The 20,004-nt window shown below is 39.0% G+C and overlaps 1 protein-coding gene across 1 annotated transcript in view; it reads right to left on the reverse strand.

Annotated features, from left to right (window-relative positions):
- Positions 1 to 20,004, reverse strand: part of DCP2 (decapping mRNA 2) — a 50,376-nt gene that overhangs the window by 21,269 nt on the left and 9,103 nt on the right. The window contains exons 2-4 of the mRNA XM_065874515.1: positions 9,038 to 9,189; positions 3,082 to 3,209; positions 2,568 to 2,666 (exon numbers count right to left, since the gene is read on the reverse strand). Of these exons, the coding sequence (XP_065730587.1) occupies positions 2,568 to 2,666; positions 3,082 to 3,209; positions 9,038 to 9,189 (379 nt within the window). The remainder of the gene's footprint in view (positions 1 to 2,567; positions 2,667 to 3,081; positions 3,210 to 9,037; positions 9,190 to 20,004) is intronic.

Genomic DNA, 20,004 nt, shown 5'->3' on the forward strand with positions numbered 1-20,004 from the left:
TATTCCAGTTATTATCTTTTCTGGACTTGGACAACTATCTCACTACTGTAGGACTAGTCTAACTCCATGTTTAAGATCTACAGATCAATTCCTCTAAGTAGGATGCTATGGTTCCCATTTTGTCCTTCCTTATAAGCAAGATGACTACAAAAATTGAAGGTATAAAAAGGGAAAACTTTACAAGTACTGTTTCATCTCCTGCCATCTACAGAAAAGAAAGGAAAAGCTCTTAGAGGATGTGGCAATTCCTCACCTGCTTCCTAAATAGCTTTCGATTTTAAAGGGTGGGCATAAACCTTCACCTACTTGTACAGAAAAAGCTTTGTCTATACGCTGTTGCAAATACTTGCTTAGATAAGTTGTTCCATACTCAATTTAAAATGCAGCATTTTCAATCATTTTTAAAATCTTACTCCAGGGCTTCCCTGGTGGCGCAGTGGTTGAGAGTCCGACTGCCGATGCAGGGGACACAGGTTCGTGCCCCGGTCCGGGAGGATCCCACATGCCACGGAGCAGCTGGGCCCGTGAGCCATGGCCACTGAGCCTGCGCATCCGGAGCCTGTGCTCCACAACGGGAGAGGCCACAACAGTAAGAGGCCCGCGTACCACAAAAAAAAACAAACAACAACAACAAAATCTTACTCCAAAGTAAATAACTACTAATAGTTTTTCTACAGCAAATAACCACTAGTGGTTTATAAGAATTTTAACTATTATCCCCCACTAATAATTATACCCAAACTTAAATGAAGCAGTGAACACTGCCACAGGAAAACAATGAGTCAAAAAATAAATAAGGCAAGAGACCCAAATATGTCACAAAATACATACTGCCATCTCAAAAAAAAAAAAAAATCTCAAAATTCAATCACCACCAGCTTAGATTCTAAAGATATCACTTCTAGTTATGAAGATCTTGTTTCTAGCTATATCTGGGACTTCCCTGGTGCTGCAGTGGTAAAGAATCCGCCTTCCAATGCAGGGTACACGGGTTCAATCCCTGGTTGGGGAACTAAGATCCCACATGCCGCAGGGAAACTAAGCCTGCGTGCCACAACCACTGAGCCCAGGCACCTCAACTAGAGAGCCCACACGCCGTGGAGCCCACGCACCACAACTAGAGAAGAGAAAACCTGCACGCCATAACTAGAGAGAAGCCAGCACACAACAAAAAAAAGATCACACATGCCTCAATGAAGATCCTGCGTGCCGCAACTAAGACCCAACACAGCCAAAAAAATAATTTTAAAACATTTTATGTCTTACAGAGACTTGCCCGAAGTCTCTAGGCTATTGAACAACATATACTAAAGCTATACTAGAACAAAAACCTTTCAACTTCTAGGCCAGTTCTCTTTCCATTTTATCATACTTCCTCACAGCTCAACTTCTCAAATGTCAAGGACAAGGTGTAATGTTATAAATGATTAGGAACTAATAAATAAGAATACAGTATACAGTATATCACAAGGTACTATACAGTTAAGGCCAAGCGAATGATAAAGACAGCAATTGGTATTAAAGTTCAGATTACTGTGGGCTACAGCTGACTGGTTACATTTTAAAATAAACAGAATTTAGGGACTTCCCTGGTGGTGCAGCAGTTAAGAGTCCGTGCTCTCCATGCAGAGGGCCTGGGTTCTATCAGGGAACTAGATCCCACATGCATGCCGCAACTGAGAGTTCGCATGCCACAACCAAGGAGCCCAAGTGACACAACTAAGGAGCTGGCAAGCCACAACTAAGGAGCCTGCCGGCCGCAACTAAGACCCAGCACAACCAAATAAATTAATTTTTAAAAAAAAAACAGAATTTAAAGAAGAATGAACTTCCTTATTTTACAAATAAAGAAACTCAGGCCCTGTATATAGAGCTAGTTGGTGGCAGTCCTTTAGGGAAAAAGAGTTATTTGAGTTGGGTCTAGAAACATATCTAGATAAGATTTGAATAGGCAGGAAGAAGACAGGACCTTTCAGGTAGGGAAATCACATATACAAAAGCCTAGAGGCTGAAACAAATCAATCAAATTCAGAGACCAAAGAATTCATTCTTTTGACTATGAATAAAGAAAGATAAATTTAGGAATGGCTAAGTTTTGTGTTGGGGGTAGGGGAGGGAGTTTCAATACTTAATTAAACTTGATCCTACAGGCAGTGGGAGGAAGCTAGAGTGGGTTTTGAGCAACAAACATAAATTTCTTAGAAAAGCCCAAATTATGCATTTGTCTGGAAGCCAAGAATATAAACATAAAACAAAGGTTATAAAAGCCAAAATATTTAACCAATAACAAATCCAATTCTAAAAGGAAAGGTGGAGAAGATATCTAAAAAAAAAGTTAAATAATAGAATAAAAAATGAACAATGAAAGAAAATGGAAACAAATGAGAGAAGAATAAATGACAGATGTGGACAAATGAATCAACAGTTACATTATAAAAGATGTTACTTCATGCAGTCAAGTTCTGGAAAGAGGATTAAATGATCCAAACAAGTTAGTCTCCATGGCTAAAAAAACACACTCAAAGCATAACCACCAAATGTTACTGTTTCAAACTGCAATAACTCACCTCTCTAGCAGCACAATCATGAGGAGCTTCTTCTTTATTTACTTTTCCTTTTGGAAATCCCCAGCCTGATTTTGCTAGGTACCCCTGAACCAGTAATACCTACAAAACAATCAGAGGTAAAAATAAAACTTGCCCTCCTTTCCCATGTTCCTTTCTAAAAGCCAAAAGTGCTTTTCTCCTTACTTCAGGTAACTGTTATCACCAATAATTTTACTTGGTTAACTATCTTTCAGGAAGCTAAATATACTATTACTTTTCCTGTAAAGAAAGGTATTCTGTCCATTTTAAAGTATTTCTTCAAAAATCAAATGATTCCTTTGCAATAAGCCATGCTGCAACAAGTATAAATTATTAAGACCCAGAATGCAGATGAAATATACAAAATCTGGCCTTTTATCCCTAAAAATCTAAGTATATTTTTAAAACCTCAGTTCAGAACATTATAAAAACAACATATTAGGATGAAAACAGCTGATCACCATTTCACTAAAAATCTTTTATTACTCTCACTCACATTTTCAAGTGTCTCATCAAGAATAATTGCACCATATGTTGGCACTCCCATTTTATATTCTTTCCATTCATCCAAAATTTTTTCCACATCTTCACCTTGAGGCAGCAAAAATGGACAATGACTGAAGAGTATACATTGTGTTAAGGAAGCTACTTTCTCCCTTAATACAGCTTAAGCACTTATACACATAAAGAGATCTATTTAAATCAACTGTGTATTTTACATGAAATTACTCATATCTTCACCTCACTTAAGTTTATCCTTCTTGCTTTTGTCTTTTCACATGTTTTCTCTTGAACAAGCCATTGCTAACTTCTGCATTTGGCCTAGACACGAATCAAGTAAATTGTGAATACTCAAATACTCTGGCTCCCTAAGTTAACACAAATAAATTCAGGACCATGTGAACACTTTGAATAATTCTCGTTAAGTGGGTCGAATTCATCATATTAAGAGTCAACAGATACTGAAACTAACAGCAAGAAATATAAGCACAGTACACATATACTGGTAAGAGCTAGGAACCATCAGAATAAGTGAAAGTGGGAATTCCCTGGTGGTCCAGTGGTTAGGACTCCGCACTTCCTGTGCAGGGAGCAGAGGATCAACCTCTGGTCGGGAACTAAAATCCCACAAGCCTCAAGGCCAAAAAAAAAAAAAAAAAGAGTAAGTGGAAGTGGCTAACTCTGGGAAGCAGAACTAGGGATGACATATTACACTGCCGAATTTCTTTACCATGTATATATATTGCTTCCATAATTTAAAACATTTTTAAGATGAAGATTTATTAAGGATTATAGAGAAAGGTAAATATGGGTTTTAAGGAAAGTATGGCCTGTTTCAAAAGAAACTGGGTATGCCTCCCCAAAATTGGGCTGAATAAAGTAAGGTTTTTTTTAAGGTAAATAAAACCTAAACCTGTAAAGTATATGCTCAGGCTTCCAATACTCCATGCTACCAAATGCCTCATCACTAAAGCACTATTATGAAAACTGTGCGGAAAATTATAATTTATGATAGCGTTTCTCAAATGGAGGACATTCTCAAGGGTCTTCAAGTCCTCTATGAAAACTTACATATTCTGTCTTTTCATTTTTATGTTAATGTAAAGGCATGTAATATGAGCATACTTTCAATCATTTGGATGATCTCATCCATCAAGTACTACACTACTTGATTTTAGAGACCATATTGGCACTAGTACTTTAACTGCTGTGGGCTACTAAAAACAGAAAAAAAGTAATATGCAAATAGTGTATTAGGGTCAAATGATATTCATTGTAACACAGAAAGGAAGGTGTCATAACACATAAAGAAAGGTTCTGGGAAAACTTGTAGTACAGGCACATCAAAACACCCTTTAAGACAGCATTATATTCACATTGTGACTAGTAGTTTGGTTTAAACAAAAACATCACATTAAATTCACTTTATGAAAACTAATTTTATGAGTTTTACAGCTTTGTGTTTAAAATTTTGCTTTGGTTTTATAGTTGCAGTAAGAACTAAGGTTCTCAAAGAGCTCAAAAAAGTCAACCATCTATAACAACACTGTAATTAAAAGACAGGCAGTAGATTAATCTCAATATAAACACTCCTTGCCTTTATTTAGGGAGGGGGAAAAAAAGAATAAATTATGGATATAATACTAACTATTCCATGAAGCCCTATGGTTATACAACAGCTTGCTAGAATTCTGGAAGCTATTTCTCAATAAAAGTCTGGCTTGAGATGTTCAGTAAAATCCCTTATGTGTTTTAAAGTCACCACAGATTTTTTTGAATCTAATTATAAATTTAAAATAAATGGACATTTTTTCCATTAAAAATTTAACCATAGTGAAAAAAACATATGAATATACCCCAGGAATATAGGTAACTTCCAATAATTCAAAGAGGAAGACACTTATCTAGTTTTTTTTCTTTCTCTTCCTTCTCCCTACAATGTTCCTCATAACTTCAAGGTGCATCAACGTCTCATTTTATCTCATTAACACTTCTCAATGAGAAGTGTTATCTCATTTTTCTACCCATTAAACAACTTCTTTAAAAAGAATAACAAAAACAAAGGTTTAGCAAAAGAAATTAAATCAACTGACAAAACCTTGGAAATTATCTACACTCTTCATTTACCTACTTTTTTCCTATCCCCAAATCACCATAAAATGAGTGAGTTGATAAACCAACCAACTACAGTTCAAGATACACTTGGAATTAATGTTGAAAAGTACTTGCTCAAGTCCACACAATTAGCAAATAACAGAACCCAATCCAAAATGACATCAATTTCCCCAATGACAACTCTTCAATCCTCTTCCATATTCAGGAGTACATAAAGTAATTCAAACAAGGGAGTGGAAAGTTTTTGAATACCATTTTTATTTAATGAGACAATGTATTTAATTTAAAAAACCCTATGACATGCTCTGAGTAATGTTAATTATCTTTCTAATTTTTACTAAAATCACTACTTGGCTACTATTTTGCGTCTTGAATCTGGGTTACTGGGCCCTACACAATAGTTCTAAGAGAAAGATAGAAGATTACATTGATTACATGAAGAATGTAAGAAATTTTAAGCACATATATCTACTTGTATTACATATATCCTCTTTCTTTTTTAACAATTCAGTGATTTTTTTATATACTCTTTTTATTCTAACATTTTTGCAAAAACATGAAAAATCTGCTCTAATGATAGACAATCATTTAGATGGTAATCTCCATCCTTCCATTATCATAGATGATATCGATCTCCCCAAGAACAACTCATCTCACGCTCCAGGCTCAGTTCCTTGTATTCCATGCCCACTTCTGGGACCAATTCCCACAGGAACATTCTGGACCTTGCCATCAATAGAACTATTATAGTACTTTGATTAGAATAAAACATTGTGACCACAATTTTCTACGGCAGTCTTCTAATTACTCACAATATACTGTTATTCTACATCTATTTTTGACTGTCTTCCTTTCTCCATATTAGCACCCTCCTGCTTTTGTTTCCTTCCCTAAACAATATGGTCCATCACTTTAATCAATGTCTTAAGCAATATCCAAAATTTCTTTGCCCCACTATTCTGAATACAGCTCCCTAGTAAAACCTCAACCCAGTATCAAGTCCAGGACAGCCATTCTGTACCCACACTGCTGAGTGCTTACTGAAGAAAAATCACAAGACCATGCAAAATTAACAAAAGAGAAAACAGAGGCACAGAAAAGCCCCACTATTTGCCCAAGGTTGCACAGCTGGTAAATGGCAAAGGGGGGATGGCGACCCAAGTAATCTGGCTCCAGAGCTCATACTATTAACTTTTATTCTACATAGTCTCACCACTTCAATATCCCACAGGTACCACAAACCAACATGTCCATAACTGAGCCCATCATTCCCCACAAAATTTCTCCTCCATTATTTTTCTACAAATGGAATGGCACACCCACCCACTCAATTGTTCAAATCAGAAACCTGGATACCATCCTCGATTCCTTCTTCCACCTTTCCTCAAACATCCAAGTTAAGACAAATTTTACTCCTAAATACCACTGAAATTTAATCTTTTCTATTCACTTCTACCACAGGTTTCCATTTCTCAATCATAAATTAATGAAATAGCATCTTAACTAGGTTTCCAACCTCATGTTCCTCCAATTCACTGCCTACACTATTGCAGAGCTTCTTTCAAAACACCCCTAGAGAAATAAAGCAAATATGGCAAAAAGCTAACAATGGGTGAATACATAAAAAGGGTATAATGGCAGTTGATTGTAATATACTTTCAACTTCTCTGTAAGTTAAAATTTTTTCCCAAAAGTAAAGTTGTTTTTTTTTTTTAAATCTCCTGTATTCTTTTATTACTCTTATGGATAAAGTCCAAACAAACATGGCCTACAAGACCCTTCCTCCAAAGAAAACTTTTATCTAATTCCAAATCTGGGTTGGATTAGTCTCTTCGCTACTGAACCCTATGCTACCTTATCAAAACCTAACAGACTGCAGTGTAATCATGTCCTTTTCTGTCTGTAATCTTCTTGAAGACAGCAACCAAATCTACCTTGTTCACTGCACAACGCCTGGCACAGAGGAAGCACTCAATTATTGAATGAAGTCTACCACACTAGCAATAAAAGTTTTTTCCTCCATATAAATGAATTAAAAGAAACTTAACTAGAACAGAGGCTTTTGTTTTTTAGTAACAAGGAAAGTTTTTAAAACTCATGTGCATACACACACAAAATCTTACCCAGAACCCCAAAGTATGTATAGTTGCTCTGGTAGAACCCTAAGTCTATGAAAACAGACCAAAACTGCAGAAGACAACTTTCCTGTTTTAATCATGTTTATAGCTCCTTAAAAGCAAAGTCTTCTATGATTTCTTCATAAAACCTGCTACCAAGACTTTAACAAAGACAGTGCTCAGTGGTACTTCTATTCCCCTTTGATTTTTTCATTTACTTCTCCATATTTAATCTGTCAAACAGCTTGAGCATTTCTGCCACTGAAATTTGTCTCTTCTGTCTTTTCTTTGTAGTCCCTCTACTATGGTTCAGGACCTTACTGCTCCATATCTCAAGTATTTAACAGTCCTTGTGGTTCAACCTGTCCTGCCAAATAAGTTTTTTTTGAATACCATTTTCAAATGGTCTGAGTAATATTCTTAACTTAGCCTTGCTCAAAAACTTTCAATGGTTAACAGTAATGCAGAATAAACAGAGTTTCATCCATTTTCTACAGAGCCCTAAGGGGTTCCTTATTTCATACAGCTCAAGAAAAAGCACAGGGAGCTGAGTATGAGGGTTATTTTAGGTCACCTATCCCCACTCCACCCTACTCCGACTAGCATAGTACAGTGAACTTGTGGGTACAATTGCATCTGAGCACATGATTTATGGTTAAAAACAATGACCTAGAGAATAAAAATCAAAGCAGTTTGGCTCAGGATTTAAAACCCCACAAATTCCCCCTATACAACTTCCATCCATATCCTCTCTTGTATCCCTGTAAGAAACTCAATGCAAAATAATTTACTTCCCAAAATATCTCTTATCCTTTCCAACTCTCCAATTTTGCTCAGTCCCTTTTCTTTACCTGCAACATATTCCCCACTCCAGCCTGTTTAGAAAATTTTATATTCCCTTAAAATATAGCTTTGCCTAAAACCTTTCCACCTTTTGCCAAATTCTAAAAACACTTAGTATAAGAAACATTAGCAATTCATCAATTTTTTTGCCTTGTGACATAGCTTCTTTTATAATCTTAAATATTCATGTCAATCTTATAATTAATAAATGATGAAAAGTTTCTATTTTATTTGTAAATAGGGAGGAACAAAAGCTTCTCTAAAGGCAAGGACTTCTTTGAATTTGCCACAGACCCAAAAACTGCTTTGAAAACAGCAAGTACTCAATAATTATTTAAGAATTTCTATCCCAGAAAGGTAGTAATCTGAATAAAGATCATCCAGTTAAGTGCAAAAGCAAGAGAAATGTAAAAAACAGATCAGTTCTAGAAATAGGCTAGCTACATATGAAAAAAAAAGAAAATCAAATTCTAATGATCACTGCACATTTTAGGGGGTCCTCAACATAAAAATAAGAATACAGTTGGCCCCCCAGTATCCAGATGTAGGACCTGCAGATACCGAGGGCTGACTATACTTTGCCATTTTACACAGTCTAACGAACTTGAGCATCCATGGATTTTCGTATCCTGCGGGAAGGGGGGTGGTCCTGGAACCATCCCCATAAATACCAAGGTACAACTGTACTATCAGACTGTGCCTACCATAATCAGGCACAAACCATATATATATGTTTTACATTTTTGACAATTTTTAGAAATCAAGTATGTTTTATCTAAAAGGTTATAAATCTCAACGACAAGCAAAAGAAAATTTGTGCTAAAATACCTTATTAATAAGAATGAAAGACATTCATTAAAGTAATAAAAAGGATATCAGCTTTAGCAAAGTCTCTTATCCCACACTGAGGTAATCCTGGTGTGTTCTGCATGTAGAAATCCAAGTAAAACCAATGGGCAAGTTCAATCTGAAAACACACTCGGATAGCATTGTCTCTTTCCTCGCTGGGAATATGCAAAATAAATCGGCTGTCAAAAACAAAAAACATACAAAAATTACATTTACAAACCATAACAATTTATTTTAACCTTTTTAATTGCTTCACTCCTGACCCACCAACATAGAAAAGGGACCCAGGGGACCCAGAGCAGTACTGATCAAGGAAGCAAACCTGGCAGGAAATTACTACAGGGAAGATGAGTCTTTAAAAAAAATAATAAATAAGAGATATCACATATATCTCATTCATAATAGAATTTTTTTAAGAGGCCATCTACCCTCTGTTCACAAGTACAGAGATAAACTTAAGAGCTCTCTAACAATAAATTAAAGGTGAGCAAGAAAACAAACTCCACTAGGATTCCCTCCCATGTCTGGTAACATTTTCAAAGAATATATGCAAATATATTCATATACTCAAATAGAAAAGATGTTAGCTGCTTAATCTTCATATTTAAAGTATTACCAAAAAAATTAAAGAAATCATTAATAAACCAGATTTCCCAAAAAGCTCATCTGAAGAACCTGAGTTCAAAATAACTTTCAAATACACTCACTTTTAAAAAAACCTAAATTGTCTTTTCCAAGTACATTCAGAGGGAGGAAGGGACATTTATTTTAATACGTAGTATAAGTGTGCACTATATTAAATACACATATGTATATATATGATTAAGATAATTAACCCCTTTTTTATGCAACAAGTCAAAATTTGTGATCTACAGGACTCATTAAGCAACCACCATTAAGCTTCTTCCACACTTAGCATTTTTGTAATCTTTTTTTCTAGCGACCTTTAGAGATAGACTGAACTACATAAAAGAAATCCACTGGTTTTTAGAGTCATTTTCTAAAATTAAAAATAGCATCACCCAGTTTGATCACTTACACTATTCACTAGCTGTGGTGCTAAATGTTCTTTGTTGTTTTCAAGTTTCAAATCAAACCTCAAAAAAAAAATGCTTTTAAATTATAAAAATAATGTAGCATTCCAATAGGGGACTGAATAAGTAAATGTTAAGACAAATGTATGTACAATAATCTACAATTCAATATAGAAAAACAATGAGGAAAGGAGCTTAAAACTGCATCTACACTAAAACCAAGACATGTAACATGCAGCATTAATGGCATAATGTAAGATATAAAAATCTGAGCTCTTCCATACGGCATTCAAGATCCAGTGCCTGCTCACCTGCACAGCCTCTATCACTCTGTAAGGTTCTTTATACCCAGTGATACCTAATTCTTAGTAATGTCCTAAATTGCCATCCACATACTATATCTATTCCCTTCTCTTGTCCATCTAGCAAACTTATAACTCATCCCTCATGACTTAACACTGTATCTCCTATATAGGTATATCAGACTCCTCTGAACAGATTTACAAACTCTTTCAACTTCCCCATTCTAGTAATTATCTAATTTTTACTATTACTGTCCATAAACTCTTCCAAATTACTTCACTGAGATCTTTGTATACTTTTATTCCCATAGTCTAGCAAATTGTCTCATATACTTACAGTGACATACTGATAGTTACAATTTATCTTTGAAAGGTAAGATGGAGTAAGCACACTCCACTCTGTCCCTCCCATAAAACGTATAAAACCTGGACAAAATACATGGAGCAGCTGTTTGAGGACTATGAAAAGTAAACAGCAGGAGAAAGATTGGGGAAGATGACGAATATTCAAATTTACCATTTTTCACCCTCCAATATCCCCTAGCTGGATTGGGGGTTAGAAGTGACCTCCAAAAGCCCTCAAGGATCAAGAAAGGAATCTGTTAACACTCAGAGACAGTAGGGGAAATTTCTCCTCTCTTTTCTCCATTCTCTCACGCCCCAGAGCCCAAGCAATGCCACACTGGTTAGACTTGGCAGCAACAGTGGCTGTAACAGGGATCCACAGAGACTAGAACTTTGATGGACGGGAACCTTCCTCTCCAATAGCAAGAGGTGGGAGGTCCCAAGAGATTAGGGCCAACATCCATTGCTTATTTTACCTCTAACCTCCAGCTGCTTGGTCCCAGGCATGAGCAGACTCACATGAAATGTGTGGTAGAGCGTCTTTCCATTTTTGCCATTTTTCAATATTCAATTTCCTCAAAAAGGGGAGCCAAGAAGTACCAGGGAGATAGCAGAAAAGGAGCAGCTCAGGAAAATGGTCCCACGAAATTGTTTATGAACTCTGAGGCTCAACCCCAAACCGCACAAACTTGGATTAGAATACAAACAGCATACCACACACTTTGTGAGCGGAACGATGTATGAGACAGACCACTGCCCAAGTCTCAGACTAGCCAGTAGATGATACACAAAGACAAAAAGCACTGCAAAAACTAGCCTTCTTTTATCTGATTTTATTTAACTTACACCAAGTCTCAAAAAAAACACCTGTCTGCTATATCTTATTTTCTCAGTTTGGGACATTTTCTATTGATTTCCATTATGGAAGTTGAAGAATAAACAACTCCAGTCCTCCCACTCTCATTCTACACACCATTCTCATCTCTCCATCTTCCGAACAAAAGGATATCTTAGTTTGGTTAGTGTGTTAACTTCAGCACTATTGACACCTGGAACTGATAATTGTATGTTGAGAGGAGCTGTCCTGTGTGCTGTAGGTGTTTAGCACCATCCGTAGCCTCTGCTTATTAGATGTCAATAGCACTCTCCAGTAAAGCTGTGACAACCAAAAAGATCTCCTGTCACTGCCAAAGTTCCCTGAGGGGAGCAAAATCACTCGCAGTTGATAACCGCCGGGTTAGATCAAAAATTCAGTCTTGAGCTTCCCTGGTGGCGCAGTGGTTGAGAGTCCGCCTGCCGATGCAGGGGACACGGGTTCGTGCCCCGGTCCGGGAGGATCCCACATGCCACGGAGCGGCTGGGCCCGTGAGCCATGGCCGCTGAGCCTGCGCGTCCGGAGCCTGTGCTCCGCAACAGGAGAGGCCACAACAGTGAGAGGCCCGTGTACCGCAAAAAAAAAAAAAAAAAAGAAAAATTCAGTCTTTACGTTACTATGACTCTGCAAACGCAATTCAAGACTAAGCCATGTGACAAGCTACGATTGTTTTCCCTTTAAAGCACAACCTTTTGTTCTCCCACTAATTAATAAATGTCTTATTGTCTTTGCTTTGTTTTCTCTATACTTGTCACTAACTCAATCTTCCACTAGTTTCCTAAATTTTTTTTCTCAAAATGTTAATTCAGACACATCCATTTCATCTTGAAGACTATCCCTGAGCCTTCTGATCTGTTCCAGTCTGGAGTGGTTGTCACTTCACATAATACACATCTGTCATTCTATGCTATCCTTTCACTAGCATCCTATAGTTCCCAACGCCTCCATCCTGTATTTTTTTTTAATAAATTTATTTTACTTATTTATTTTTGGCTACACTGGGTCTTCGTTGCTGTGCGCAGGCTTTCTCTAGTTGCAGCAAGCAGGGGCTACTCTTTGTTGTGGTATGCTGTCTTCTCATTGCGGTGGCTTCTCTTGCGTGCAGAGCACAGGCTCTAGGTGCACAGGCTTCAGTAGTTGTGGCACGCTGACTCAGTAGTTGTGGCACACGGGCTTAGTTGCTCCGCGGCATGTGAGTTCTTCCCCGGACCAGGGCTCGATCCTGTGTCCCCTGCATTGGCAGGTGGATTCTTAACCACTGTGCCACCAGGGAAGCCCCATCCTGTATTTAGATCTATTTCTTATATCCTGTCTTCCTCCTAATTAATGTACTTCCTATTTTTACGAAGTACATCCTCCCATGCCTTCTGGAAAAAGGATGCAGGGGAGATTAATATTAAGACATGGTGAATTTGAGAATATTTTTATCCTCACACTTGACACTTTGGCTAGGTAAAGAATTCCAGGTTGGAAATCATTTTCCTTCAGAATCCTGAAGACAGTGCCCACTCCTGTCAGCCTATAATTTTGATGTGAAGACTGAAGCCACTCAGATTCCTTTGCCCAACCTGTTTTTTCAGACTGGAAGCTTCCAGGTTCTTCCTTCTATCCTCAATGTTCTGAAATTTCCCAGTTGTCTATTATTCATCCACTGCATCACCCATTCAATGGACTTTACCTATTTAGAAACTCACCTCCTTCAGTACTAAAGGACCTCATGGACTGATCCTTTGATTCTTCACTTTTCTCTGATATTTCCTATCTCTAATTTCTCAAGCCCCCTTACTTTCGGGAAACAGTCTCTTGCAAGCCATCTATTGAGGTTTTTGTTTCTACTCTCATATTTAAAATTCGAAAGGCTATTTTTGTTTAAACTATGCTTTCACAGATAATTCTGTTATTCCATGACTGTAAAAACCTATCTAAGGAGATCAATGTAGTTTTGAGGGGGTTTTTTGTTTTAAAGTTTTCTTCTATCTACATAGTTTGATTCTTTTCAGTTGCTTTTTTGTTGTTGTTAGTTTTATGCTCTACTTTTTGTGTTAAGAGGCCTATTTCAGATGTTCGTATTTAATGTGATAGACCACAAAGCTAATTAGGAAGGTTGTCAAACTATGAGGCACCACTTAAGGTGATCAGGCTGAGCCATTTAATCAAGGAACCTCCAATGTTAGTATCTTTAGGTGTTTCCTCGTGGGTTAGTCTGATCATCTAGACAAGAACCTTCCAATCTCCTATCTGGAGGATAAAGCCCAGGCTGCCACATTCTGGGAGCTGAGCAGGGGAAGAAGGATGGTTTTCAATATGTATACAGGATGCATAAACTCACTTCTGCCACTTTTCAACATTCTCTAATTCTGAAGTAGGCTGACTACTACAGTAGTCTTTCACTCTATCAGGTCTGCTAAGTCATATGCCACTTTCCCTTCTGCTGTACGGTTTCCAAGTTTTGTTGCTCATCTCTTCACCCAATCTTCCTTTACTTGTGGGTTATGCATTTAAAATTGTCAAACTTTACTCTTTTTGTGGAGTAGATGTTTGTGTTCAGTCTACTGTCTTTAACTAGAAATTTGCCTTTCAGACTTCCCTGGTGGTGCAGTGGTTAAGAATCCACCTGCCAATGCAGGGGACACGGGTTCGAGCCCTGGTCCGGGAAGATCCCACATGCCGCGCAGCAACTAAGCCCGTGCACTACAACTACTGAGCCTGCGCTCTAGAGCCCGTGAGCCACAACTACTGAGCCTGAGTGACACAACTACTGAAGCCCACGTGCCTAGAGCCTGTGCTCCACAACAAGAGAAGCCACTGAAATGAGAAGCCCGCGCACCGCAACGAAGAGTAGCCCCCACTGGCCGCAACTAGAGAAAGCCCATGTGCAGCAACTAACACCCAACCCAGCCAAAAATAAATTAAATAAATAAATAAATATTTTTTAAAATTTGCATTTCAACAAATTTCTAGAGGATACTAACCACAATCTAAAATGGGGTAAGAAAATGCCTAAGACAGAGAAATCCAATCCCATTCCCATCCCAATCCAGAAAAGCCCCAAATGAAGAAAGCTAAGCTGGAAGATGAGAATAAGAAATAAAACTTTTAAAAAAGGGTAACAGAGAGGTCTATTTATGTAATAGGAGAACATCCACTCTTCTTTCATACCTCTGACAGTCAGGGGTTTCTCCTACAAAAGGTAGGGGAAGGAGGAACAACAGCCAAGGCCCTTTTCTAACTTTAGCAGACAGGTTTGAGTGTCGGCACCCCAAAGCAAAACTCCTACACACTGGTATTCAAGGGTCTCCCAGCATAAAAGTCAGCTCCCTATCTACTCTCATAAAGCAGCCTATCAACAAGTAAGTCCCTCTACAGCCTCATCTTAAATATGAAACAGCAACCAAAAATCACCCAATGTCTAAGGAAAATCTAAATGACAAAGAAAAAATTAAACACATTAAAAAACTGGTTGTGAAGAAAAGACAGTGTTGAGGATATCTCCTGGAACCTTGGTACTGAAAGTGTGGACCCTGGACCACCTGGAAACATAACTGTGAGAAGAAAAAGAGACATTTCAGTCATATACGGACTCAGAAAGTTTACTCTCTAATGACCCCCTCAAAGGAAATTACTTTAGAATGTACACCAGCAAAACAAGAATGAAAGCCAAGAAAGCATAAAACAGGATTCAAGAAAGAAGAGATACAACCTGGGAGAGCTGGGAAAGGGAAGTCTTTTGTGCCAGTTGTTTGGCAAGACTAAGAAGCAACCAGTCCAGATTAGACTAAGAGAGTAGAGATCTCCAAGACGGCATTCTCCAGGAAAAGAGGGTAAGACCAAGGATATAATAAAGGAGCAGGGACTTCCCTGGTGGTGCAGTGGTTAAGAATCCACCTGCCAATGCAGGGGACATGGGTTCAAGCCCTGGTCCAGGGAATATCCCACATGCCACAGAGCAACTAAACCCGTGTGCCGCAACTACTGAGCCTGTACTCTAGAGCCCGTGAGCCACAACTACTGAGCCTGCGCACCTAGAGCCCATGCTCTGCAACAAGAGAATCCACCGCAATGAGAAGACCGCACACCGCAACAAACAGTAGCCCCGCTCGCCGCAACTAGAGAAAGCGCGCACACAGCAACAAAGACCCAACACAGCCAAAAGTAAAAAAATAAATTAAAAACTTTAAAAAATAAAAAACAATCTTTAAAAAAATAAATAAAAAATAAAGGAGCAGATCGGGGGTGATGGTGGACGGCAGCAAGAAACTTTGGGCATGTTGAGGGAGAAGGGTAAATGTACAAGAGAATCACAGTCCAAACATGAAGCAAAAAAGCCAAAATTAGAACAAAAGGGGAAAAAATTATTTCAAGAATAGCTAGAAGGAATCAGGGAATAATGAACAAAGCATATGCTTCCTTCTCCAAAAGAAAAAATTAAACTATTATTTTGAGCAATTTGTAGAATGTAAGAAAAGAGAATTCATTAGGACATTCATTCTCTTTCAAGATTCTTCCAAAAGGATCTTGACTATGGCCAGATGGAAAAGAAACAAAATCCTAACCATTGTAGACTTGTCTCTACTGTGAAAAATATTTACAAAGTAATACTGAATAACAAATGCCATTATTATTATTCAGCTTTTGCAATCAACCAGTAGCAAAATGTATAAGACTTCATAAGGTTACAAAATGTAACGTAAATACTATCAATCTTAATTTCTATTTTAAGTTCACCTGGATAGAAACTGAGGGCATGGGTAAGAAACGGAAGAAATGATGGGGCACTAAGTGCCTCACCTTATCAAATACAGACTCAAGAGACACTGAAGTCCGTAAAACAGAAATACAACTTTAAGTATATTAAAGTCACGAAGGTAACCAATGGAACGATTTAAAACAGTGATATAACTGTATTGGAAGTAGGACAAGGGCAACAGTAAGTGTAAACTAAACCATCACTTAATAATCTACCAAGATACACTAAATCCTCAATCTAATATCTAAAGTTGATAGCAACTGGTGCAAGTATACTTTAAAATATTGAAATATCCACCAGAAGAACTGAACACAAAACAGGTAAAAGTCTGGAGAGCAGAACTGGGATAAAAGGGGTAGGGCAAGAGACTGCTGCTTTTCATTTTATAAATTAATCTGTACTGCTTGATTTTTTTTTAAACCTTACAGATGAGTACATTTTTTAATACTGAAAGGCTAACTTCTTTAAGAAACTTTGTAAGAAATAGGAAATTTTGATACAGGAAAATTAAACTTCAATGCTTTCATTCTGTGAATGTTTTTGATCTGTTTTAAAGATTTTAAAGTGTTTGTATATATGTACATATGTATATTTTAATAGCTAAAATAAAATGCTTTCCACAATATTTTGTTATGGGAAAAGTTTCTCCACCTAACAAAAATGTCACCTTTCCAATGTTCCCACAGATAGACAAAGCATTAGCACAAGGACTACAATTAATACAAAAATGTTTCCAGTGAACTGAACACTAAGATAGCAAGCTGAAGATAAACACAAATTATTTAACCTATACGATCACCAAAATAGCAGCAACATTAGTTGCTAGAAAATACCTTTCTCCTTTTAACACTGGAGTGGCTTTACAATTTAATTCTAACGGGGCTTATAAAAAACTCCAAACACTTCTTTAAGGGAAATAACTTACCAAACTGCAGTTTTCAGTTTTTACTTTAAAAACATGCTTTCCAAATCTTTAATAAGATTATTTAAATGGTACTGAAAAACTATGTATTTTACTTTTAATGTCAAAAATCATGGCGCACCAAAGGCAAATATCACCATAAAATGGTGCTGATTTACTTTTTTACATACACGTACATGTTTTATTATAAAGTAATTTTGGTTCACTAAAGCATTTTAGACCAGAGTCTTCCCTTCCTCTCCTCCAATTCCATTTCACCCAGAAGTCACCAGTTTTATCAGTTTGGTGTATATATTACTTTCAGACTTCTCCTGTGCACGCACACAAACATACATATACAAAACATTTTAAAATTTGTTTTAACAAAGGGCATAAAATGACTAGTTATTACCCTCAGTAGTATATTGTGTACATTTTCAAGACACAAACATTTTCCTTCAGTTTACTGTTTGCTAACTGCCTGAGGAATTTCTAATGGCTGCACAGTATTCCTGTAAATGAAATGTCCCATATTCAACCACCTGAAAAATAACATTTCATGTCTTAGGTTATAAGCTGTCTCATGGTTATAAAGTCACATCTTGAAAATTTAAGTCTCTTGCTCTAATGTTTCACATAAAAATCACTCTCAAATTTTACATTCCTCCAAACCATATTAATATATGGTCAATAACTGACATAGACAAGATTAGCAGGACTATGTAATTTATCAAAAATAACACAAAGCAAAAAAACCCTTACAGGTACTGATCATAAGTAAAACTGGAGAAAATACAAAGGGAGTAAAAACAAGAGTCAAGACCAAACTTATAAATCAGCAGGTACTTAAAAAAGAAGTATAGGACTTCCCCGGTGGCGCAGTAATTAAGAACCCATCTGCCAATACAGGGGACACAGGTTCAAGCCCTGGTCCAGGAAGATCACACATGCCACGGAGCAACTAAGCCCAGGCACCACAACTACTGAGCCTGTGCTCTAGAGCCCGCGAGCCACAACTACTGAAGCCCATGCTCCGCAACAAGAGAAGCCTGCACACTGCAATGAAGAGTAGCCCCCGCTCACCGCAACTAGAGAAAGCCTGGGTGCAGAAACAAAGACTCAACACAGCCATACATACATACATACATAAAATTTTTTTTAATCTTTAATCAACAAAGATATTATAAATATTAACTTGAAAATGGTATTACTTTTAAAACCTCAAGTTTTAAGAAATGGTTATTTGGTTTTAAAACAGAGCAGGAGCCTTCCTGGGAAAAGACATTCCCACCCCCTATCAGTCACCTCTTATTCAGAGAAAAGTTTTAGCCTCCTAGACTAAATTTGGTTCAGAAAAGCAAGAAAATGCAGAAACAAAGGAAAGCAGTCTAGCATGACAAAGTAATAATGGCTTAGCCATAAAACAAAGTCAAGGACCTTTAGTTCCTCCTCAGGCCTATAGATAATATCCTGAGCCATATCCCAAAGTTGTTTTGCAGAAACTAAAACCCCCAGCAGGGGGGGACCTTGAAGATGGCGGAAGAGTAAGACGCGGAGATCGCCTTCCTCCCCACGGATACACCAGAAATACATCCACACGTGGAACAACTCCTACAGAACACCTACTGAAGGCTAGCAGACGACCTCAGACCTCCCAAAAGGCAAGAAACTCCCCACGTACCTGGGTAGGGCAAAAGAAAAAAAGAAAAAACAGAGACAAAAGAATAAGGACGGCACCTGCACCAGTGGGAGGGAGCTGTGAAGGAGGAAAAGTTTCCACACACTAGGAAGCCCCTCCGCAGGCGGAGACTGCGGGAGGCGGAGGGGGCAGTTTCGGGACCGCGGAGTAGTGCACAGCGACGGGTGCGGAGGGCAAAGCTGGGAGATTCCTGCACAGAGTATCGGTGCCGACCGGCACTCACCGACCGGCACTCACCAACCCGAGAGGCTTGTCTGCTCACCCGCCGGGGCGGGCGGGGCTGCGAGCTGAGGCTCGGGTTTTGGTTTTGGACGGAGCGCAGGGAGAGGACTGGGGTTGGCGGCTTGAACATAGCCTGAAGGGGTTAGTGCACCACGACTAGCCGGGAGAGAGTTCGGGGAAAAGCCTGCACCTGCCGAAGAGGCAAGAGACTTTTTCTTCCCTCTTTGTTTCCTGGTGCGCGAGGAGAGGGGTTTAAGAGCGCTGCTTAAAGGATCTCCAGAGACAGGCGCGAGCCGCGGCTAAAAGCGCGAACCCCAGAGACGGGCGCGAGCCGCGGCTAAAAGCGCGAACCCCAGAGGCGGGCGCGAGCCGCGGCTGAAAGCGCAAACCCCAGAGACTGGTGCGAGCCGCGGCTGAGACCGCGGACCCCAGAGACGGGCGGGAGACGCTGGGGCTGCTGCTGCCGCCACCAAGGGGCCTGTGTGCGAGCACAGGTCACTCTCCACACCCCTCTTCCGCGGAGCCTGTGCAGCCCGCCACTGCCAGGTTCCCGGGATCCAAGGACAACTTCCCCGGGACAACGCGCACGGCGGGCCTCAGGCTGGTGCAACGTCACGCCGGCCTCTGCCGCAACGTCACGCCGCCTCTGCCGCCGCAGGCCCGCCCCGCACGCAGTGCCCCTCCTTCCCCCATCCCCCAACCCGCGGCCTGAGTGAGCCGGAGCCCCGAATCAGCGGCTCCTTTAACCCCGTCCTGTCGGAGCAAAAAACAGACGCCCTCCAGCGACCTACACGCAGAGGCAGGGCCAAATCCAAAGCTGAGCTCCTGTGAGCTGTGAGAACAAAGAAGAGAAAGGGAAATCTCTCCCAG

The sequence above is a fragment of the Phocoena phocoena genome, chromosome 3 (assembly GCF_963924675.1).
Source record: "Phocoena phocoena chromosome 3, mPhoPho1.1, whole genome shotgun sequence".
Lineage (NCBI taxonomy): Eukaryota > Metazoa > Chordata > Mammalia > Artiodactyla > Phocoenidae > Phocoena > Phocoena phocoena.